General features: G+C 42.1%; 1 protein-coding gene across 8 annotated transcripts in view; it reads left to right on the top strand.

Annotated features, from left to right (window-relative positions):
- The first annotated feature begins 2,052 nt into the window (after positions 1-2,052).
- sptbn4b (spectrin, beta, non-erythrocytic 4b) overlaps positions 2,053-25,419 on the top strand; it is a 95,819-nt gene continuing 72,452 nt past the window's right edge. For all 8 annotated transcript variants that reach the window (XR_012770292.1, XM_075473024.1, XM_075473023.1 and 5 more), the window contains exons 1-9: positions 2,053-2,439; positions 16,179-16,336; positions 16,640-16,791; positions 17,734-17,907; positions 22,582-22,673; positions 22,803-22,883; positions 23,108-23,223; positions 23,341-23,453; positions 23,547-23,734. Coding sequence is in view for 7 of the 8 variants with exons in the window: in XM_075473024.1 (XP_075329139.1) it covers positions 16,192-16,336; positions 16,640-16,791; positions 17,734-17,907; positions 22,582-22,673; positions 22,803-22,883; positions 23,108-23,223; positions 23,341-23,453; positions 23,547-23,734 (1,061 nt within the window). In the remaining variant the exon portion in view is untranslated. The remainder of the gene's footprint in view (positions 2,440-16,178; positions 16,337-16,639; positions 16,792-17,733; positions 17,908-22,581; positions 22,674-22,802; positions 22,884-23,107; positions 23,224-23,340; positions 23,454-23,546; positions 23,735-25,419) is intronic.

Genomic DNA, 25,419 nt, shown 5'->3' with positions numbered 1-25,419 from the left:
AAAGAGCTACACCAGCAGGAGTCTTCAGGTGGGACAGGCCTGACAAAGTGCAATACACTTCTCCAGGTTGGTGTTGGACACTTAGCTAACAACCCAATTCCACTGTTACTATAAGCACAGGAGAAAAAAAGTGCTGGAGCCTGATGTGTACGCATGATGCCCCCATCACATTTCTGACTGCCCCCTCATATAAGCCTGCCTAGAACCGGCCCTGTGTGGATATATGATTTTAAGACAAAAAACTGTTAAAAAACAGCTCCTTTATCCTCCAACACAGCCTGAACCCTCTCAGACAGCTTTCTGTCCTTTCTTTAAGGAGTCTTCAGGAATAGTTCTCCAGGCTTCTTGAAGGACATCCCAAAGCTCTTCTTTGGATGTGGGCTGCCTTTTGTTCCGTTCTCTGCCAACATGATCCCACACTGCTTCAGTAATGTTGAGCTCCGGGCTCTGGGGAGGATTCATCCCTCCATCAGACCTGCTGCCACTGATTTTCAGCCCACTTCTTGTGTCCTTTGGCACAGCTCAGCCTTTTCTCCCTGTTTCCCTTCCTTAAGAACGGCTTCCTGACAGCCACCCTTCCATGGAGCCCATTTCTGATGAGGCTTGGGCCAACAGCAGATGGATCAGCTGAAGGTCCAGATGCATCTCTCAGCTCCTGTGTCAGGTCTTTGCTGGAGTTTTTCCTCTTTCTTAAGGACATCACTTTCAGATCCTGTTCATCTGCTGTAGATAGTTCTTTAGGCCTGACACTTCTTCTTCTGTCCTCCACTTGTCCAGTTTCCTCAAATGTTTTAAGGACACACTGCACACCATGCTGAGATATGCCAAGTTTTCAGCTAACAGCTCTTTGGGAATCACCTTGTTGCTGCAGAAATCCTGTTTTCTGTCTGTCAGACTGTGTTATCTTTGCTGTTTTTCTTAGAGGAAACTAAAGAAATTAACAAATTATGTGTCTTTGTGACAGGCTGCTGGGAACAAAGTGTCTAAAGATACAATTTAAAACTGGTTATTTGCTAAGTTGTCTGAGATTTTCTTTGAGAGAAAAATCAGCCAATGTCTCAGGAAAAACTTAGAAAGACTTTCAGAAAACCTGGAGAACTACTGTTGAAGACCAATTTAAAAGATTACAAGAAGCCTGGCTGCTTGGAAGAGAAATGTAAAGAAATGAGGGCTGAATCATGTTTTTTGCACAATAGGTCTTCTGGACTGTAAATGGATAAATAAAAGTTTACTGATAATATCACATTTAAAGCTATATCTTTCTTCTAAAATGACAGGAACTGGTAAAACATTCGCCCAAATCCTCACTTAAATTGAAACAGGTAAAGTGTTGCATGTAAAGCAGTGGTGACAGTTCTCATGTGAATCTGTTCGATGAAAGAATGTCTGAATGTGATGTCAAAGATCCTCTCTGGTTAGGTGTTAGTGCATCTCGACAGTTTTTCTTTTTACACAGAATGTGTCCTCATAAAGATTAATTAACAATCACTGAGATAAGATGACTTTCAAGAAAAAATGGGGACAAAATGATGTGTCTTTCTGACATACTGCTAATAACAAAATGTCTTACCAATTTTTCGATAAGAATATGTTACATTTTACATGTCAAATTCTTAGTTTTAGAAATTACACGTCAGTCAAAGCTGAAATTAGCATAGAGCTGTCAATCTACTTTAAACCACTCCCAGTTTCAATATTTAAACCAATCATATTGACGTGGAGCCACGCCCCGTTCTGTTGACGAAATGGCAACCTTTCTTTTGCGTTTCTTTTTGCTTAGCAGAAGCTTGAAAAATCCAGTTTAGTTTAACTGTGACGACCCAAAAGACGCAAGTTAGTTCGTTTTTTCCTTGTCCATTAAGGTTTATGAATAAGATAAATAAATATTAGCGTTAACGGCAACGAATCTTGACCAGCAGGCTAACATTTTTCGTCTTCAAGTGTGTAAATCGCGCCCCCTGGTGGCTGCCCGTATAAATCTACCATTGGCAGTTTCTCTCTCTTTCTGCTCGCCGCACTGATGCTGATATTTCTCTCCAGCATCACCAGCGGAGAGGAGGAGGAGGAGGAGGAAGGAGAGGTTGTGTCAGGTGGAAAGGGGGACCTCTATGGATATCATCATCACCCTCCACCGGCTCGCAAACTCAGCAGCGACTGCATCTCCCGGTCGGCGGTTACCGCTGCAGTCACGCGGGGCCCTTTTTTATGCGGAAAAACGTTTTATTTCCACGGTGGAAACTCCCCTGCGCGCCCGCCTGCCTCTGCTGTTACCCAGATAAACCGCTTCCTCCCGTAAGAGGGAAGACCCCGCTGGAAGAAGAGCGGAGCGGCAGCCTCCTCCATTGATAACCCTTCTTCTTCTTCTCCTGATCGATCCAACCAGCGACGTCTTAGAGGAGGACAAATCCAATCAAAAAACCACTGACAGTGAACCTCAAGGTAAGGCCTTTAAAAGGACGACAAGGTTGTCCTTTCTTCTGTCAGATGTCGTTTAGTTTGCTCATTCCTTCTGTGAGAACAAGGAGTCGAGGTGCATGTTTTTTTCTTTTTTTTTTGTGCAGAGAAGCCGGCCTGCATTTGGGTGCAGGGTACCGCAGTGATCCGGTGAGGGGACGCGCCGCTTCATGTCTCCTTTTTTTTTTTCTTCTCTCTCCCACATGTGTTACGTGATGCATGCGTGGAAATATTCAAACGGTGCATGACAAAATTTGATCGTCTTACGTGAAAAGAGAGGTGGATTTGGGAGCAGAATAGCGGCCTAGTGTTGTTGCATGTTTTAGCCACTCAGCTTTGGCATCTTCTGCGGTCCTTAACTTTAATTTACGCATGATCCACGTTGGTTTTCTGGGCGTTTTTGGGGGGAACTGTTCCCTAAAGCATGCAGCAACGGAATATGGCAAGTGATAAATGTCTACAGGGGTGCCACACACCAGAGAGTGGAGTTATTATGCGCCTCTGGTCTCAGGATATAACCTCGTATTACTTTGGCATGTCTGGTGTTAGTAGTATCAGTAAGGAATAACTTCAGGGCTTATGCTTCGGTCTGGCTAGGCCTACATACAATAAAAATAGTTTGCCAGAGGTGCATATGGTCCTTTATAATCCCAGCTGGAATGAAAATGTGCCGTGAATAATTCACAATAACTTTTTTTTGACCTGAGTTGTTGGTTAACCGGTGTCAGAGGGGGATGTACTTTACAACCAGAAAAAAAAAGGCCAAGACGAAGATTTTTTCATTTCAAAGGTCACTTTGAAAAGACTTCGTAAAGTCAACACCTAATGGCACTGTTTAGTGATATCTGGAGCCACTTTAACCCCATCTTGTAGATATTACAATAGTAATGTGTTTTAAGAGGATTTCTTTGTATTTATGTGGTGTAAACTACTTGTTTAACTTCTGTAAAAGACCTGCAGAGGGATTGCAGTGCGTGTGTGGTGCTCAGCAATTTAGTGAACTCATAACACTTCATCATATAAGATCACCTGTATTGATGTTGACAGATAAAACTGAATCCCTGCTTTGTTTGAACTATTTAACCCTGTTTCTATCCCTTTTTAAATGTACAATAGACATCAGGAAGTAATTATAGAGCACAGAAAAGTAATTGTTTTAACTTGTTTAATGCCTAATATTGCACAATTTACTCTTGATACATATCATGTCCAAAGTAAATTTTCATTGTAGTTTCTTGGTAGTAACTTAATGGCAACCTGCCATGGATTTAAGGTGTCTTCTGATTGACTCTGTGATGTTGAGATCAGGGTCCTGTAGGGGCCATGCCAGCTGTTACAGGGTCGTTTGTTCTTATTAGAGGTGGATGCAGTTTTTTTTTTTATTCTCTGAAGCTTAATAATGCTGCAAAGTCTGTTTGGGACTCATAAAATACCTCCTAAATAGAGCCTCTATTGAAAATGTCTGCAGTGTAAACGTTTTTATACTGTGAACCGTACTATAAGATGCCGTAGCCTAGCTCTGTTACTGTGTGCCCTTCAAGTATTTTCACTTTTTAGACTCTTCCTGGGAAACTGAAACGCTCAGTTGGTCCTCTGATGTATTTTGGACCACTAGGTGACTGCTTTGATTATGACTTGCCATCTTGGCGAGTCAGAACAGGGCGTAGGCTGCTGCTCTTGCGTACAGATGTTGTTTCACTCTGCTGAAGTGAGTGAAAGTGACTCAGTGCAGTGTGTAAAATGCGTACTGCGTGACGTCAAAGTGAAGGATCTTGTGTGTGTGTGTGTTTGAAGGAGAGAACGAGGGATTGCTTGCATCACTGTTAAAATGATCTAGATTAGAGACATTTTTATGAAGCAAGATAATTTGGGATGAAGTACAAGGCAAGTCTAGGGCTAGCTTAAGTTCTCATACTCAATGCTATGCTTGTCACATGCTAATATAAAGCATTTATTATGAAGCATTAGCACATGTGATGTACACTTAACTGCAAACATTGCACAGAAGAACAAACGTGAGCAGAGCAATGATAAAAAATAGACCAAATACAAACTGATTTAGCCATTTTAATTCAGTCATTCAACTCCAACTATTGCCATAGATTTCTTCGGTTCTACATTCAGTGTTTGGTTTGTTACTTCAAAGTGGTGCAAGGGAGTTAAGAGGTGATGAATATCATGCTAAAATAGTCACACACTTAACTTTAAAGTGGACATGTGGAAGAAAAAAAAAAATCCCTTTCTCTGTGCTTAAGTGCTCATATTTATATGTCTCAAGTGATTACCAGCTCAAAAATTTGCACAAATAACACAACCCTGTTGCCTGTGTGGGGCTGACAATAAGTCATTCAATGAGCCTTTTTTAGGCATTAAATCAGCCAATTTAGACTTTGTAGTGGACCTGAAACTATAAAGTGAGCTTCATTTGCAAACTGCTCATGTTAAGCTGCTCAGAACAGCACTCTTTGGTACTTCGACCTCCAGTCTCAGAGGATATAAGAGCTCAGTGGATAGACTTTGAATTCGAGTGTTCCTGCAGTAGTTAGCAATGAGCTATCAGTGTGTGCTAAATGACCTAAATGTGGATCATGCCTTTTATCCACATTTTAAAAATGTGCCTAAAAAGAGGGATTAGTACCAATTGTCTGTGGCTGAACTGAAGACGAAGAAAATGTACGTATTTGAGGAGTAATCGTAGCAAAAGTAGCAAAGTTAGCATGCTAACGTGCTAAATGTAGTTCCTTTAATTCGTCCAGCCTGGGTAACTTATGTACTTCAGCGTGCACGAGGAAACTGTTTTGAGTTTTCAGAAATGCAAACTCTGTTAAAATCGTCAGTCAAGTGTTTTTCTTTTCGTTTGGTGTGGGGCAGTGTGAGCTCCAGGCGATGTACCGTATGCTCTCGTTAATCAAGGGTGATTGAGTGTGCTTTGTGTCCAAGATGCTATCTGTACGGTAGTTGCTCACCGCATGGAAGAGTTGTGTGGAGTGTTTTACTCCACCACATAAAACCAACTGCTATCGACAGAAGTCAGAGAAGATCCAGCTGAGATGGGTGCTGTGGCATTGCTTCCCCACGGCATTCGTGTCAACTTGTAGCTAAGACAAACATCTCGTACTATTTTTGACAAGGAATTCAAATAACTTCTAAATATATATTTGAAAATTAAGAATAAGATTGATTTATCATACCTTTTATCCGTTAGTCTCAGGGCTGTTAGGATGAACCATGATGGTATTTTCTCTTGGGCAAAGCAGCGTGAGTAAAACTGCGGTTACACTCGTTGTGTTGGTCAATGTGCGAACAAATTGTGACATCAACACAGCGCCATAACCGTCTACACCGGTGCGATTGATTTACTGTAGTTTTCTTCGTAAACAGTAGGCGTAAACAGGAAGTACTGTATGCATAAATGAACAGAACTGAACAGTTTCAACTACCTTTTTAGCCGTTTTTGTGACATTTACGACAGTTTCCACACCACACACTTCTTTTGGGTCTTGTAACACGTTTGGTATAAACTATTTTTGAGTCATTTTGTTGTGTTTCTCAGAATAACATTTTATCTGATTTTATTGGTAACCGATCATGACTCTGTGTGGCGTATCAGTTGGATATCAGAAGGCAGAATTAATGTTCTCATCTGATGTATCTGATCTGATATTGAGGAAGACAAAAGAAGGAGATGTATGCTGAGGGCCTGGTCTCCATTAAGCCCCAGAGACACAGATCTGTTGTCACTGACTGATTAACACTGGCAGCTGTCTCTCTTTCTTCATCTATTTGTTTGTGGTGATATGCCCTTCTGTCTTTAGCTTATTTCTTTCTTCATTTCTCTCCATTTCACTTCTTTTTTTCATGTTAGCCTCACTTTGTCTTTGTAACAACTGTCTTAAATTATTTTTGTCACACTCCGAACCCTCCGATCTTACTCCCTTGGTCCTTCTCTTTTGATAATGTCACTCTCTTAAACTATCTCTTTACATTTTCCTTCAAATCGAAGGCGGCGGACAGTCCAACATCCATACTTTAAGCTATTCTTGGATCACTGCTGCTGTAATATGGCCCGAGGGGACCGATTAAGTCGTTATCAAGTCTAAAGAATTCATAACGAAGCAGACATGTGGCTTTAATGTGTGAGGACCAGTTGGATGACCTTTTTGCACGTTGGTTACGTCCCAAATGTTTTTTTTAGTTAGTTATTGACAGCAATGATAATTGCAATGGAAAATAGAAAGAAGTGTAAGGGCCAAATCAATCAAAGAATATATCTCCACCTTGCAGCCTCCACCCAGCTTTATGGGGGCTTCGTTTTGCTGAATTCGCCAACGTTATATTGTTTAAATTGCACGATTTACATCATCTAATTTTCTCCTTATCTGGACTTCTATCAAGCTTACTGTCGTCTGTTGATAATCTGCTTTCAGGCAGTCAACAGTTGTTCATTTTTATTGTTTTTTTTAAAGAGTTTTGGGTCTAAAAGCAGAACTTTTAAGGCAAACAAAAGCAGAGTCCACTCTTAACACTGTAATATTGTACAGTAATAGGCCCGCTGCAGAGCATTAACTTTGAACTAGCCAACCGTGTCATCTAGCTGTGCATCCGACAGCTAGCGATCTAACCGTCCTGCCTTCATCATAGAAGTGTATATTCCCTGGATGCCATAGTTTGTGGGAGTCACTTGGGCGTCTTACTTGAATTGCAGAAAGATAAAGAAAAACTGAGTCATTTTGGAAAGAGAAGGCTTACAACACACCAGCTCAGAGAACCAGGCCTAAGTGTGACTACTTTTTTTTTTTTTCAGTCTCAATCCTGTCAACCTGTTAGTCGGTGCCTATATAAACCTAATGTTTCATAGTTAGGAATGTGTTAGGCTGCCATTTCACCAAATAAGAAGAAGGTTCCTGTTCCGAATCTTCTCTGAGACCTTTTTGTTTGGAGTTCGCATGTTCCTCCAATACATGCATGGGTTCTCTATTGGTACACCAGCCTCCTCCCACTGTCCACAAACACGCATGTTGAGTTAGCTGCTTACATGCAAAAGCTGCCATCTTGACACACACTGGTAGTCTGTAGCTACCTGCTCTGGAAGCTGACTGGTAATAACTTTGTGTTATGGCCACCAACAGATAACTTGGAGCCAAGCAAGATGGATTCACTTGTGATTAGGGCTGGGCAACGATTAAAATTTTTAATCTAATTAATCACATGATTTCCCTGATTAATCACGATTAATCGCATTTGTACGCAGAATCCAAAAATTAATTCAAAAGTAGTGTATAGCTTTTAGCATTTAGTTTTATTTTAAATGTGCTGCCATATGAATGAAAGTGCCATAACATTTGTTGTGCAAACACACTTTTAACATCAGCATCTTTCTGTAGTTTTTATGTAGAAGCCTCGCTCCACTGTCTGTTTCTTTGAATGACTTGCTGCTATCAGTTGTGTGTTTTGCCTTTTAAGTGATATTTTAGACTGGAACTACTATGGTGAGAAGACTATTAAACTTGGCTGTAAATGCAGGAGTTTTTTTTAAAATTTATTTTGAAATACGTGCTTTTATGTTGAAACAAGTAAAACAGGAAGTAGCGCCGGTTAGCTCCGTGAGCTTCACACAGAGACCGAGGAGCACCTGTAACGGTGATGTTACCTGCTAGTTTATTTTTATTTTATCACTCCATGCTTTGTGGTGTTTGCTGTAACTGTGTGGATGTGATGCATTCAACAGACTTTTACATTAATAAAACCTGCGTTAATGCGCGATAAAATTATTTATCGGCGTTAAATAATTAACAAGTTAACGCGATAATAACAAGTTAACGCGCCCAGCCCTGCCAATGATAGGAACCTCCCAAATTTCACAGGAATCCAGCTGCTTCCCAAGATAAACACATCTGGTCACTGAGCACTTTCTTTTCAGCCCCTACTGCAGCATTTGGTCCTGAAGTGCTCGTCTCATCGGTGCCAATCTTTGAAAAGACGCGAGACATTATTGTCACACTCTGGTGGTGAGGTGGCATCATGCCACAAGCCAAGACCGAATCTGTGGGGACAGGTGAGGACAGGTGAGGACAATGGGAGGACAGCTGAAAAAGTGTGAAGGATAAAAGGATAGAGCGGGGAGGTGGGCAACTTTTTCATTTATTTTAGTGATTGATCGTGCAGCAACAGCATCCCTGCAGAGACAGAGGACGATATTAATGCGGAGTAGTTTAGAGGAGAAATTATCAAGACTGAAACTTCTATATACACATACATACATACATAAAAATGTCCCTGTGGCTTCTGAAACTGGCTTCTTTTTCCCTTCTTTATTATATCCGCTGTGTGAGATCAATGGCTAATGAAAATCAATAGCTATTACCTCATCACACATCCGTGAAGTACAGCACAAAAACTGCTGAACAAAAGGCTCGAGAAGCTGAGATGCTGCGTCATGCGGCTGTGTCACCGAGACAGAAAGGTGAAACTATTACCTCTGAAACTTCAGAGTAGAGAGAAGTGTGAAGCGCAGCCACACACTCAAACCGCACCGTGATTTAAAGAGTCTAAAACGATTTTAATCAAAGATGGGAAGTGGGGAATCATTTCATTGTTGAGCTGTATCATAAAAAGCTCAGCGCTTGTGGATCTATCACTGCTGTAGTTACTGCAGTGGATGTGGGACGGCACCGACGCCACACACACAGATGAGTCCTGCTCTGTCCTCCGGCCCCGTGGGGAGATCAGAGTGGGTGCTGCTGTTTAAATGCTTGATCTGTCAGTGTTTCGACAGGAGACTTGCTCAAACGTGAACTCTATGACCACGTGGCGTCTAAAAAACATCAGAGGCAGAACTAGATGCCTCTCTATTTGTAAGGGGAAACGCAAAAAAAAAAAAAAAGGTCAAAACAGAGGTTTTTTTCGTCATCCTGCGTTCTTGAAGTTGTTTTCCCTCCTTTTCTGCTCCTTAAACAGCACAAATATGATAATGGAGGCGACGTGCTCGCCTATACCAGGAGATGTGTTCTTAGATTTAATGCACGCATTACAAAACAAACATTCACAGATTTATCCCACATTTTTCGATTCGTAATGCATTTAAAAGCAGAATAAACAAACAGGGAAAATCAAACTGAACGGGAATGCAGGTTAGTGGGTGTTGTGACATCAGCAGCATTACTCAGCATTTTAATTTTGACACAGCAGTTAAACAGTGCTGCCTGAAACGTCCGAAGAGTCTCCAATAAGCAAAGAAACGGAAATATGTGCGTTTTTTTTTGCCTTCAGTTTATTTGTGGTCATCACTGTTGATCACGGAGCAGCTGAAGGTGGGAGATTATTGTTGTTAATATCTGCTGTTAAAGGGAAAAACGATCAAAAAGAGGATGTAGATGAACAGCTCCCAACACTGAGGGATTGGGTTGTGTTTTTAAATAGTAGCTGCTGTATTCAGCATCCACCACTGCGTCGGTACTGTATCAAACTCACGGAGCTTTTAGAAAAATGTATTATGAAGGTGTTAAATAAACAATGACTTTGGGAGATGACGATCCCTCCTGATATCAGTTTTCTGTATCACCTTTATCGTCCGACACTCCTAAGCCGACTTAAAACGGACAATGGAAAGGAGCTGGTGCTAATAATAAGATGGTTTCATGCATTTAAACCCCATCAGTTGGAACAGTCAGACAATTACTTACATGCATTTAGGGTTTTTGTCAAGCTATTTTATCTCTAAGCATCGCTTTTATCGTAAATTTTAGAAGCAATTTTCAGCCGTTTGTATCATCAAGATCTGAGATTTCCTGGAGGCTGTGTTCAGTGTCATGGCTGCTGTTGTGTATAGAGGAGAAAATGGATAGTCAGGAAGTGTGTGTGTGTTTGTTGAGATCTTTTCCTGATTAATCACCGACCTCGTTGGGACCAGTTTTCCTCATGGGGGACCAAAGCACTGTTCTAATGATGTTAAAGGTAATTTTTGGGGGTTCTGGGAGTGTTTCGAGGTAAATTTAAGGGTTAAGGTTTAGCACGGAGTGGTTATAATTAAAGTAAGTTAAGGGTCAATGGGATGTCTTAAGAAAGAGCGTCGCTCACACACAAACAAGTGTGTTTGTGTACGTGTGATTTTCAGACTTGGTGTCAACTCTCTTGCCTGCGGCTGACTGATTCTTCAGCAGCTGAGTCTAATAATTAAAGGACACTCACACATACAGTGTGTCAGAGGACTCCCGTGAGCTGAGAGCCGGATTGATTGATGGACATCAGGTGGTTGAGCTTCGGCAAGGGGAACGGCGGGCGTACACGCCCCACACGGGACTTCGACTGCGGGCTACGTTGTGGTGACAACTGAGACAGCGATAGTGAACAATAGGCAGGAGGTTTGGTGTGCAGATCTCCATGTTGAGCTCATGGTTTGTGAGTCCAGACCCATCGACCTGGAGGGAAGTGCTTAAAGCACACAGAGGATAAAGTGAAAAGGATACTGGGTGTTAAGGACACAGAGCATGGGGTTAGCTAGTTTACAGCATCTGAAATTACACCATTTAGTATAAATCCTTCAACATTCTGCAGCCGTCTATTTGATCTCGTATTTCATTCTGTTCCAGGTGGAAAATAAAGCTATTACTTATTCATTAAAACCCAAATGTACTTTTTTTTAATGCTTATGTTGTCAACATGCTGTTTTTGTCTCTTTTACCACCAAATCCATCCAAAATGGTACTGAGTATCAAGGATTTTCCAGGGTATAGGTGTCAAGTATCGCACCATCCCTATTATACGTGCACAGCAGGATCCTTCGACCTGATTTTCATTTGAAAAATACAATATTCATAAAACCCTTTAATTATATGCCAATTTCGGCATAATCTGCATTAGGAATCATCGTTGTGCAACCTCGTGAGACTAGTTCCACAGATGTGTGGCAGCATTTTGGATCCAGAAAATATGCTAATCGATAGATGCTTGACAAAAACTTTTCAATAATGTAGCTTTTGTTATTGGAAAATCTCTTTTTTAGCCAAGCCCAATTTGTACTGAAACTAAATTATTTGAGTCGATATTAAACTCATCAACCCTCTGTATTCTTCTTGAACTAATACAGGAAAATAGTAGCGAGACCCAACCCTGTGTGGACGTAAATATTCTTATTCTGCTTGAAATGCTAAGGTAGAAACCAGGGTGTGTTTGCAGTTAGTCCAATTCATACATACACAGTCAGTTCAAAAATCTATTTCCCAGCCAAGGACACCAACAGATTGCACCGAAACTTCTCTTCTGTCCAATCTCCCGTCCTGAGCGTGCACGAGGCGACTGTGGAGAGAAAAAACTCCCTTTTATCAGGAAGAAACCTCCATCAGAACCAGAATCAAGAAGGGCGGCCATCTGCCTCGACCGGCTGGGGGGTCGAGAGAACAGAAAAGAGGGGACAACAAGCTCCATAACACCATTTAAAGGACGCCTGTTCAGACGGGGAGATACCTGGATTTAACAGGGAGCCAATGAAGAGAAGCTAAAACTGGAGAAATATGATCTCTGCTGTTAGTTCTCATCAGAACTCTGGTTGCAGCATTTTGGATCAGCTGGAGGCTTTTCAGAGAATTGGTGGGACCAATAAAATAGAGCAGTAACAAATGCATGGAGCAGTTTTTCTGCATCACTCTGAGACGGGATGTTCCTGATTTTGGTACTTTTTCGAAGGTGAAATAAGGCAGCCGTAGAAACCTGTTTTATATGTGCGTCAAATGATAGATTCTGGTAAAAAAAATAACTCCAAAGTTCCTCACTGTAGTACTAGAAGCAAAGTAAATACCATCTAGAGTAACTATATAGCTGGACAGTTTCTCCCTGAAGCGCTCAGGTCCAAAGATAACAACTTCAGTTTTGTCTGAATTTAGAAGCAGAAAGTTCTGAGTCATCCAGGTCTTAATGTCTTTAAGACATGCTTGTAGTCTGACCAACTGATTGGGTTCACCTGGTTTTATAGATAAGTACAGCTGAGTATCATCAGCATAGCAATGGATATTTATGCATTGCTGTCTAATAAGATTACCTCATGGAAGCATGTATGAAGTGAAAAGAATCGGTCCGAGCACAGAACCCTGAGGAACTCCATGACTTACGCTGGTGTGTGAGGACGATGGTTAAGATGATTGTATCTTTCAGCCTTAATCACATTCCTGTTATTAATCTCAGGTAATTCAATGTTACAAACCTTCAAACAAAAGTGTAAAAAGTGAGATGACCAGAAACCTTGAAACCTAACATGTTTTTAAAAAAAAAAGACAAACAAGGTTTTTCTCCTTCCATTAAAAAAGACTGAACACCAGGATACAAACGTACATGTAAACACGCTCGATTTTTCAGCCAAATGAGCCAAACTCCAAATTTACCAGCGTTTTATTTAGTTAACAGAGCTCAACGTCTGGGTTAAAGTGTCCTGTTTAAACAAAATCGTCATCATTATCCAGCTATTTTCAGACAACACAGACCTTTTTTTTATACATCGAGTGCAGTGAAAGTTTCATGGATCAGTGCATTTTATTAAGAAAATAATAATCACTTTAATTCATAATAAAAACGGCTCCTCTCCTAGTTTCAGCTTTAACGACTCTGTTCTTTTGCCTTTCTTTCATCTTTAACAGAAAAGGTACATTTACTCTGCTGCCAAGAAGCAGTAGTTGTTGTTATATTCATTCACTTACAGTTGAAATTAAGCTGATTTCCTGTGGTGTTCACTGTTGTTCTACCGCAGTCCTGCCTGCCTCATCATCAGATAGAAAGCCCTGTAATGCTTCGCTGTTATTCTCCCCGGGGAAGATGGCTAAGTGCATGTGCTCAGCTACTCCTCCTCTCTCCGTCTTACAGTGCACATTGACATTTACTCGATAGAGCTATGTTGTTTTCCAGTGTTTTAGGTATGGTGACAACTGTGAGCTTTGACTTTTGTTGCAGGACGAGACAAAGATTTATGACACAAAGGCTGAGGCAGAAAAGACGGAGAAACTTTCCTAAACGATGCATCAGTGACACTTTTTAGTCTTTCATCTTTTACTTAAAATCGTCATCAGCGAGTCAGATGTTGGAAGAACGATGGCTTAAATGTAGTTTATTAACATTAACTCAAAACGTAGCGGTGTGTGAGTGTGTTTGAGGGAGTGTGGGGGCAGATGGGGGAAGGGACGAGCGAAGGAGCATTTTTCATTCTGTGTTATCTTGTGAGGCATTTCAAGGGCAGCGGTTTCGTTTAAGGCTGAAGGCTTTAAATTTTGATTTTGGTTCATAAAAGGATTGCAGTCACACATTTGTGGGGGTGTAGTGCTGCTGTGTGTCTCCTTTTTAGAAATATATTTTAAGAATATTACCCTAACTTAACTTATTCCACTGCTGACCAACACGATCAGCCAAGAAATAGATGAAGCAGCTCTGTTGAATAAACTCTAAATACGAGGCTGCTGCACGTTTACATCAATCATCCGCTCATCAGTTTTTGAAAAAGCTTTGTTAGAATATGGCTTTGATGCCCAGCGGGGACAGCAGTGCATAGACATACACATGTTCCCCCATTACCAGTAGCTTTGGAAGAGATTTGATGTCCTGTAGGCACATCTGCTTATCTGAGAGAAAGCACTGACCGTGTTTTCCATCCATCCTGTGTGCAACAACAGAAAAATATTGGGAGAACGATACAAAACTAACATCACAGTTGTTCTTTTCTCAATGCGATGTTATCGACGCGTCTATTTATGTCATGTTTAAACTCTGCTGGAGTGCACATTTAGCATAAATGTAATGAACGGCGGCTAATTTTCACCAAACATGATTAAAAATGGCTGCAGACACAATGTTTTAAATGGTGTGAGCTGAATAGCAGCTGTCATGCAGATGTGCATGGTTACATGCCAAAGGAAAAGGGACTGGGAGTTGCTGACTCAACACAATATTAACTAAAAAGTCCCAGTTTTTTAATTTTATTAACGCAACTATAACCGCAAACATTTATTGCCAATAAGCAATACCTCAGATTAGGCTTAGCAACGACGCACGCCGTGCAGGAAATTTGATGGAGAAATGTTTGTTTTTAAGTTCATCACATGCTCCAAGTGGTCAGTTACATCTCAGTCATGTAGCAAGTAAACTTTTTGAGATATTTACCAGTTTTCTCCATCATTCCAAATTACTTTTAGACTGACATTGATGGGGAAAAAAGTGCCATAAACATGTATATAAGATGAGATATAAGAGATTTCTGCACTCGTCTCATGAATAAGCTTTGACTTTGATGTTTGGAGTCATACATCTATGGGTGTAGCAAGGCGAAATGTGGAAATACGTATTTGTAAAGAGCAAATATGACATAATAAGAACAATTCACTGATTTTTACAGCACTGCTGCCTGTCGAGTTTAGAGGAGGAGACGTATAGCAGACCTCTGTTAGTTTAAAGTCTGATGTGAAATATCTGCCTAAAGCCCAATTCGCACGGGATAAGTATTACCTATGGATCACTGGTAATTCGCAACTACCCCCGCACCTCTTTTTTGTGGCGCATTCGGACGGGACAAGCAAAAGTCTGTAATTTACTGAAATCACAGACATCATGAGCGGATATTCCGTAATTGTCGTAACTTCCTGTTTTGCCCCGTTGTACTTCGTTGTACACATAGGTTGAACACACAGGTGTGCGTTCAGACGGGACTTAAATTACCACAGGACGTCTGTGTTTCGCCAAAATACAGTAGGTAATTCGCGGCGGAATTATTACCCCACAAATCACGGACATGGCGCATTCGCACAGGACTAAGAACTCAGACATTCTACGTAATTATTCCGAATTACGGGGGGTCCATAGGTAATACTTATCCCGTGCGAATTGGGCTTAAGAATGAGATGACCTCTGAAAACGGTTCATGTGAGAGCTGTCAGGGTTTTCTAACAGCTGGAAGATTACGTTTTCACCCTGTCTGCTGTTTCAGGGGTTTGTGCGTGTACGCTACCTCAGGGTATTTCGTCGCTCTCTGTTTCTAACAACTGACTTATTGATATCAAACTGTCCCGTCATCTGTTCAGCTGACGCTGGTGAATATTCAAAAACTGAGCAGAGACACCTTCTCACAGGTTTTTGAGGTTATTTTTATCGTCCTGTTTGCTGCTGTCAGAGGGACAGACGGAGGAAAACAGTCTTTTTTTCTCCTTTGAATCGTCATAAGAGAGACTTTATTTTTAGCTTTGCTATTGTAACGTGCTCTGATTCCAAGGACAGGCTCTGCATTATTAATGAACAGGAATCAGCTGTTCGCTCGTCTTATTATCAGAGCATTTTAGAGACATTTGAGTTTTGAGCCATTGGTTAAAGTGGACTTAAATGAAGGTTAAAAGGTGGCCGGTTGGAGTTTGATCATCAGGCTTTTACCTGTGAGGATGCAGCAGTGGCACCTGTGCTCACTGCTTCTTTTATCTCCCGTTTATATGTCATTATGTGTGTGTGTTTGAGTGTGTGTGTTCATGTGCATTCGCATGTTATGTTTAGTGGTTAGGAACCCGATTAAGGGGGTATAGAAAAGGGATGAATGGATAGAAACAAGTTCCAACCCTTATATTCAAGTTAAGATGGAAGTTATTTAATCATTCGAGCAGCAGAAGATTATAAAGACCAGCAACTGTCAAGCCGTTCATATCACTTTCCGTATTTTTCAGACAGGCGAGCAGATACCACTCTTTCTAACAGCGTTTCGGGTGTTGCAGGGTGTCGGGCGCGATGGCTAATGCCTCCCCAGACCTGGACAACGCGGAAGCCCAGCGCCAGCTCAACAACAACAACCGACCAATCAGCTCTGGGTTCTGGGAGACGGAGTGCACGAGCTCCAAGCTGTTCGAGTGCTCCCGCATCAAAGCCCTGGCAGGTCAGGGGCCACACACACACACACACGCACACACACACACACACACACACACACACACACACACGCACATCAGTGCACAGACAGTCACAATTTTTCTTCTTCTGAACTGTTGCGTCATGCTTTGGCTTAAAGTTGCGTTTAATGAAGTCAAAAACAATACTTCATTTTGTTATAGCAACATGACGTGATGGTTATTCTAGTTAACGTTATTTTGTTTGATGTTAGATCAAATGTTACTGAAAATGAGACGCTTTAAAGCAAGCAGTTTTTCTGTCTTTGCACCGTCATGTTTTCCTCCTTCAGATGAAAGAGATGCAGTGCAGAAGAAGACTTTTACGAAGTGGGTTAACTCCCATCTGGCCAGAGTGTCCTGTCGCATATCTGACCTCTACAACGACCTGAGGGATGGCTACATGCTCACCAGACTGCTGGAGGTCCTCAGCGGAGAGCTGCTGGTGAGAAAACACACAAATAGAGGCAAACTGTAAAGGCTTTCTTTTGGTTTTTGTATTTTATCTCGATTTAAATGTCACACTAAGATGTAGCGCTTATCACGTATTGCTTTATAAGAATATATCAACACATTTACACAAGATTATTAGAAATTAAAAGGATGAGTTCCTTTACAATTATTGGGGTGAATCTGACTTTCTTTGTTCTAATCATCTTGTTGAACAGTTTCGGCACGACAAGACTGAATTAATCTTTCCTACTTTGCAACACAAGTCTTATGATGTGACTACTGTTGATGTAATAACTGTGTATCGTGCCGCTATAACTTGTAGTCAAAGGTGTTGCAACCCTTCTGAACATCACTTCACATTACTTCATTACTTCATCACCTACCTGGAGAGTGAGAGTTATTTATTTTATGAATGTTAGTCAGCAGTTGCTTGCAGGATTTGAAATTAGCTCCCGGCACTGACCAAATGTTGAAAAAGGAAATATTTAACAAGCAATTTAAACCAAGATGGTAATGTTTTAGCAGAAACTTTTAATATAAAGTAACTCAGAAGTGAGGAACACATTGGGGACAATGTTGAGTACTGTTTCTTGCTCAAGTTTTACATTGATATGAAGACTGGGAAGTTGGAAGTCGAAGCATTAAACTGGATCAATGCAACATTTTTGATGAGAAAAAGGTTGTCAGCGGAGAAGAGGAGACGACTCAAGTTCAAGAACCAGCTGTGGCGCCAGGAGGCGGAGACTGTGTGTGTTGGTGTGAAATGTTTCAAATTAAAGTGTCCGGAACCAAAAGCCCCTCGAGTGTTTTAGCCCTAATCATGTTCAGTCCAACCTGGTGGAAAAAGTATCTTTGTTTGTTGACGCTGCATGTAGTACCGAGATACAAATGGGTCTGTTATCTAAAGGAACTGTAAATCCCTGTTTTTCTCAAGCCGAGACCTACGAGGGGTCGCATGCGGATCCACTGCCTGGAGAATGTCGACAAAGCCCTGCAGTTTCTTAAAGAGCAGCGGGTCCACCTGGAAAACGTCGGCTCTCACGACATAGTGGATGGAAACCACCGCCTCACCCTGGGCCTCATCTGGACTATCATCCTGCGTTTCCAGGTAAGAAAGCTTACAAAAGACGAAACGTGACATTTAACTGCAGCACAGCCGTGTAGGTGAGAGCCCGAGAGACTGCTTCAAAATCTTATTTTTGTGTTTCTGAGTGCACTGAGATGCCATGCACCCTATTAAAGAACAGGTTTGATTCAATCAGCAGTGGCATCCTTTAGGATGAGCTCTCAGCTGCAGCGTCATCAGTGTGCGACTGCGACAGCCCGCTGGATAAAGCCTGAATGTCACTCAGAAGCCCAGAGGTAGCGGTCGCCTTCCAGTCTGCTCTTCAACAAGGACACATACACACTCACCCATCCCATACCCTCCTCCCCACACACTGTCTTATCCACGTTGTCTGCCTATCTAGTCCCACACGCCAGTGTACTTGCATCCTGACGTATACATTCTGCACACTTACACATGCTCGCACACACAGTTTTCCACGCCTTAGCAGCAACGATACAGGATCAGTTCTCTGTGTGTAAGTACAATGTAAGCCCACGGCTGCTCTTTATTTCGCTTCAGTGCGACAGCGTTGCCTCGGCGCACAGTGCTTATATGGCATTATTCAGCCCCCTCTGCAACATTCACAGGACACAGGCTGTCTCCTGGGACTCGGTGCTGGTTAGCCTCGGCCCGGCTGCCGACCACTAGGCACATTTAACAGCACTGCTAACAGCATGATCCGTAGCGTGCGTTACCCTCAGGATGACTGGCCTGCGTGTGCGGTGGAGTAAATATCAAGATGCACGTTTATTCTCAAATGTCAACAACATTCTGTTACATCAATAATGTTCCCACTTTCCCAGGATGTTGTGTGAGACATGAGCAAGAACATCCCTGCAAATGTTTGAAATATATTCCTTGTAGATCTTTAGAATCATTAAGTTAAAGATCCAAGCAGGTCTGTCTTATTACGCAATCCACATCCTTATCATGAAAGTTGCAGCTCAGACTTAGACAGAGATTTGGAAAATAGTAAGAAACAGATGGTGGAACTGGAGGAGAATAACCCTTGAAGGGTCTCATGTGTCTCATTGAAATTTGCAGATTTGATGGCGGTGATACACAAAGCTGTTCTGGCTCTTGTGATGAAGCAGCTCTTTGGAGAGCAGCAGACTTGATAGCAAGCTCAACAGCTTTTTAATTGATGTCTGTTTCTTCATGTCTTTTGCATGTAAGTGTTGCTAAGCAGCTACAAATGTACAATTTAGGCTAGTGTAGCGTTAGCTGACTGCTAGATGTGCCACCATTAGCCATAAGCTAAGCGGTTTTCCTGCTCCCTCGAGCCACCGGTCGATGACTTCTTCAATTTTGCATGTGCTGAGGAAGGAGGTGCAGGACACCGGTGTTTAGATGTGTGTGTGTGTTACCTCACTGAGACCTTTTCAGGTAGAAACACCAGTTATGTGTACATGCAGAGCAGTATTCCCTCTATTTAGCTTCTTACTGTGTTCATATTATTCAGGATATTCCATTCAGAGCATAGTTTGTTTAATGCCACATACCCACATCACAGCCTCCTACTCCACTGTCATGTTTGTGCCCACCCACAGCCTTCATTTTATCCATATCCTTTAAAATACAGATCATTACTTGGATTTCTCCCTCCCCCAAAAGAGTGCCTTCTTTTTATCTGCAGCTGGAGCAGGTGTTGCCAGATCTTGTGACAGAAACCAGCAACCTCTCCACTGTAAACGGGTCCAGAACAAGCGACTGGGCTCTTATAAAGAAGCCTCAGCAGAAGTCGCTTACAATGAGTGTGCGTGGCAACTCTTGAGCTGAGTGGGTTGTGCTGTAAAGCATCAGTGTGTGTCGCCAGATGCCGTTAAAACCATCCAGTAGACCATAATATTGCGATTAGGGTTTATATCTGTCTACTTAAGATCATCACCCACAGCTTAATTTGATTTTTGCATGCTTTGCATTTTATCTTATTCCGGTTAAGGTGATCGGAATATGCTCTTCACGTGGCAGTGTCTTACTCAGATTACAGTTTTAATTGGGTTATTATCAGAGTATCACTGTGCATGTACATGCAGCCGCTGACCTTGTTCGAACCTGTCGCTGTAAATGGACCAAAGCTTTGTCTGAAACATCATATCTGGGGTCCTGGTTAGAGTTAAGCATTAACTAGTCATGGTTAAGATTAGTGTTGGGGTTAGAGCCACAGAAATGTCTTGTGAATGTGTCTTTAATGGACAGAAATTATGTCAAATAGAAGGTGAGGACGGGGCTGATGAGAAGCAACAAGCTGTCATGTTAGAAGTTGATAAAAAAAACTAATAATCGGGTTCCCTGCTGTCACTATCATCCATCTTTTCACAAGCTGCCCTTTAAAGATCTGTACGATATTGCCACCTTGTCTTTATTATCATGAGAACCTTCCTTCACACCTGGCTTAGATGATGTTAATTAAACGTACAACTACAGGGGAAATAAAATCTCATTCAGCACTAGAGCCTGGACTAAAGCTTTTCCCGGTAAATGGACAAAACATCATGAAAACAAAACACTTTGGGACATGTAGAGTAAGAACGTTTTGAGGTTTTAAAAACAAGAAACTGAAGAAGAAGAAGAAGAAGAAGAAGAAGCTTGTTTTGAGTTATTAATGGGATTTCCTATCTGTTTTTGGCCGAGGATTCGGTCGTCGGGAGTGGCTTCTCCCCCTGCTCTTTGTCTCTCCTCATCTCCCCCTCTTTCCCCCTTTCCTCCCTTCCTCTGAGGTGAAAGCGAGAGTTTGCTTTGCCAGGTCAGCAGATAGGGCCAAACCACTGCGGTAACGGCACACGGGCATAAAGAGCGAGAGGCGGAAAGAGAGGGGGAGCTGATGAAGAGGTAAAGCTAACGTATTTACAGAACCAAACTCAAGTGATAACAGACCGCTGTTATTTGCAGCAACTTCAAATATAAGGTTGCAAACGGTCGGCCTTATGTGCGGTGTCGTGCTCGCGTTTGCTTACTGAACAAACTGCTGCTCTCTGGCTGTTTAGTCTGTCTGAACGGTGGCACACTGATCGAGCTTCATTGTATTTCTTTTCTTTTGCTTAAACTTTATTGTTTTCAACAGACAGCGATAGACCTATAGACCAACACACGTGTCCATACACATTAAATTAGATAAATCAAATGGTAAAGGAGGGATGTGTTGGCTGTTGACAGATATTTGCATAAAAATATCCATGTACAGCTTTAAATAAGCATGTCAGATTAACCAACTCACACTGCCACAGAGTTTTCTCTCAAAATTCTGGAAAAATTGGCAAAAATGATAGTTTTCCACATCTATTGTTCCTCATGATAAAAGTCAGATAAATGGGACGCAGCCCCTTCTATGGAAATAATCTCTGAGCACGTCTGCAGCCACCGTCCATCTTTCAGTTGATCCGCATCCCTCCAGTTCAGTCGTTTAGCCGTCAAACATCCAGTTTGGACTCCTTCAACGTCACAGTTCAGAAGGCATAAAGCCGGATCACAATGAAGAATAATTTTACCCAAAGATGTGTGTTTCCGACCCGGGAAGTAGACATTGTGACAGATATAAGAGTTCTGGGATGGAACCAGTGAACGCTGTTGATTTCTTAGTGAGAATGACGATCCAGGAAGCAGTGTTCTGCGATTGGCCGGTGGGCAGACAGGTAGGTTTTTCCAGGTAAGCAGGGTCCCAGATCCAGGGTCCAAGCTCTCGGGTAGGTTTTTCCAGGAAGAGCTCCTCTGAGCATGCGAGTGCAGGGTTCCAAGGTTCACGGCAGCAGCTCTTTGTTTCAAAGAATTCAGAACAACAAGACAAACAGATTATTTTAGCCCAGTCCCAAAGCACGGAGACCCTTCTGCTCACATGTAACCACTTTGCATAGAGATACCCATCTTTCATCAACGCTTAGACCCTGTGTTTGTGTGTTTTTACGTGGGCGACCGTGTGTTTGTGTGTCTGTTTGCACTGTTGTGCCTAGCGACAGAGCCACAGCTGATTCCGGGGTGTGATGTCCCCAATTACCTTGCATCATGTCACTGTGATATGATTGGATGAACGGCTGTCACTGTCACCTATCATCAGGCGCCGTAATGGCTCCGCCGTCGGTCTCGGGAGGCACACGTTGCGCTGCGTTTTGTACCCTGAGAAGCTTATGTTGCTTGTGTCTCTTTTCTTAAAGTCCTTTCTTGATGCGATACTGTCAGGGGAGTGTGACTCAGGCATTTGCTCGGATTCTTCGACTTTAAACGGGCGACTTTGTCACATTTTTATGATGTAACTGATCTAATTACTGCTTATTATATGTTAAACTACTTAGTTGTAACCCCATTTGACCAAATTACAACCATAAGTGGTGAATAAATAAGCCAACCTTCCTTGCTAGTGTCAGTCAGACAGCGTCTCTCTCTCTCAAACATCTTTCATTCATGTCACCACTCAATACTCAATTTCTGAGGGTATTATTGTGCATGATGCAGCGCAGATTTGTGTAAAGTGACGGTCTGCCGAGTTAGTGCACAACACAATAAATAGACACAGATGAAGTTATTTACAGCTTCACTTATCTTCTGTTTACAGGCACAGACTCCAGTAAGCTTCAGGTGATGCCACCTAAAATGTGGCTGTAAATTCCCGAGACTTCTGTCCTCTAAGCAGACGTCTCACCCAGAACACTGAACTGTCCGCTTTGCTGTGTTCTTGCTCAGATCCAGGTGATCAAAATAGAGACGGAGGACAACAGAGAAACTCGCTCTGCCAAGGATGCGCTGCTGCTTTGGTGCCAGATGAAGACCGCAGGGTGAGCAGTGAAACAAAAACGCAACTAATCTGAGCTGCGGTGGTACATTTCAGGATTATTTCAGAACTCTCGGTTGGCATCTTAGCGTTTTGTGAGTTTACAATTACAAAGCATGTATTCAAACTCCAGGTACCCTGAGGTCAACATCCAGAACTTCACCACCTGCTGGAGGGACGGCCTCGCCTTCAACGCCCTCATACACAGACACAGGTAGGACCCGCCCGCACAGCCACACATCACGCCACCAGCTTTAAACTTTGGAAAAAGACGTTTTTCTGACGGTCGCAGCCGGAATTTTACAGCAGAATGCTTTATTTTTCAGTTTTATGGTTTAAAGTAGTAGGGCTTGATGTGTAAACATGACCAAAACCCCCACTTATATACATGCGTACATACATGTGACAGACTGTGCTACATTATCTTGCTCCCTTCAGGCCTGACCTAATAGAGTTCAACAAGCTGACACGGTCCAATGCAACCCACAACCTCCAGCAAGCCTTCAACGTCGCTGAGCAGCACCTGGGGCTCACCAAACTACTGGACCCTGAGGGTGAGAACATGCATTGGGTCAGCCATTGAGGTCATTCAAACCACATTACATGCAGCATTGTCCATTATTGTGGCAATCAGTGATGTTCTCTGTCTCCTTCACCCGCTGCATATTCAGATGTGAACACGGAGAACCCGGATGAAAAGTCCATCATTACGTATGTGGTCTCCTACTACCATTACTTCTCCAAGATGAAGGCCCTTATTGTAGAGGGGAAGAGAGTTGGAAAGGTAACATGAGCTGAGAGTGAGCAGTGTGAACAAGATAAACAAAGTGTCTTTCTTTTTACTGTCGTTCTCCGCTGAATCTTCTGTCTAATTCAGGTGCTGGACAGCTGTATAGAGGCAGAGACGATAGTCAACCGCTACGATGCTCTGGCGTCAGAGCTGCTGGAGTGGATAGAGAAGACCATCGCGGTCATCAGCAACCAGAAGTTTGCCAACTCGCTGACCGGAGTCCAGCAGCAGCTGCAGGCTTTCACCACCTACTGCACCATAGAGAAGCCCATCAAGTACGTTCAGTGGCGTGTTCACGTTTTGAGTCATTTCAGGTCCGGCACTCACAGCGCAGCATACAGTTCATCCTCAGAGTTCCTGGATGGTTTCAGAAGCTCTGATTGCAGCCTCTCAAATGTGAGACTTCGCTGATTGTCTTTGTTTCTATTTACTAAAAAGTAGGGCTGGGCGAGTTAACTTGTTATTATCGTTAATTATTTAACGCCGATAAATATTTTATTGCGCATTAACGCAGTTTTTATTTTTTTATAAATTTAAAAAAATCTTTTATTATTGTAACAGGCTCTCCAAACATGGAGAAGGGTACGGAACTTTTACTCGGCCATTTTCATGTTAAAGCTCTTCCAGACGGCGGAGTCGACAGAACCAAAGTCATCTGTAAACTCTGCCAAGTTGAATTGTCTTCTCAGCGTAGTAGTTCCAGTCTAAAATATCACTTAAAGGCAAAACACACAACTGATAGCAGCAAGTCATTCAAGGAAACAGACAGTGGAGCGAGGCTTCTACATAAAAACTACAGAAAGATGCTGATGTTAAAAGTGTGTTTGCACAACAAATGTTATGGCACTTTCATTCATATGGCAGCACATTTAAAATAAAACTAAATGCTCAAAGCTATACACTACTTTTGGATTCATTTTTGGATTTTGCGTACAAATGCGATTAATCGTGATTAATCAGGGAAATCATGTGATTAATTAGATTAAAAAATGTTAGCGTTGCCCAGCCCTAGTAATAAGATAACCCAATGAAAAAGTAACCAGCACATCGATGCGTCACGAAAATGATCAGCAGCAACATGACATCATGTCATGTGTTTCTGGTGTGGTTATTTCTGCTAGGATACAAACAAACTGAAGGGTTGACCTGAGGGTTTTCTGGAAAACTTAAAGCTGCCCACTAAAACCTTTTCATTTCTCAGCCTATAAAGAAACTTTAAATAAAGAACATTTAAGAGGTTAAACTTTCTACTTTTATTTTAAAGTGACTTTGGCCCGTGTTATATAGCTTGTAAAGTAGAAAGTACACACATCTTGCATTTGGAAATAATGGGTATAAAACATATTAGAGCATCAGAAAAGACAGGAGACTCTGAAAAACATGTTCAAAAGTGGTATATTGAATAAGTTTTTATTTTAAAAGCAGAGAAGGACTGAAGGCCTTGAGATTAAATCCATGCAGTAAATCCAATTCTCTTTTGAGTTTTGAAGGCAAACACGATGCATTTCACTAACCCTAACCCTTTTGAACTAACCCTAATTACAAAGTTAGAAGACTAACAAGAGGAGGTGAAGACGGGCAGCTGAAGATAACGGTGACATTGTACTGAGTTCACAAAAAACCGCTGCAGAGGCAAGAAAACGCCAAACTGACACATAACGAGAATAAAGACGAGAAAATGATGATGACCTTGCACTGAACATTGAAAACCAAGGAGCGAATACACTGGGATGGGTGTTTAGGTGAGTGACACGAGCAGGAAAGAGATGATAACACGGTGATCATGTGACAACAGGCAGCTGAGGACGTCTGGGAAAAATGAAAGGTAACAGCAGAGCGAACCAAACTGGGAAACTGACTCAGAACAAGGACTGAAAGCTGAACAGAATCCACACCAACCTCAGCGGACACCAACCAAATGCACAAGAGGGGCCGAACTAAAGGAGAGAAATCAGCAAAC

This window comes from Odontesthes bonariensis, chromosome 9 (genome assembly GCF_027942865.1).
Source record: "Odontesthes bonariensis isolate fOdoBon6 chromosome 9, fOdoBon6.hap1, whole genome shotgun sequence".
Classification (NCBI taxonomy): domain Eukaryota; kingdom Metazoa; phylum Chordata; class Actinopteri; order Atheriniformes; family Atherinopsidae; genus Odontesthes; species Odontesthes bonariensis.
The sequence above is the reverse complement of the archived record's forward strand: the minus strand, read 5'-3'. Positions and strand labels throughout refer to the sequence as shown.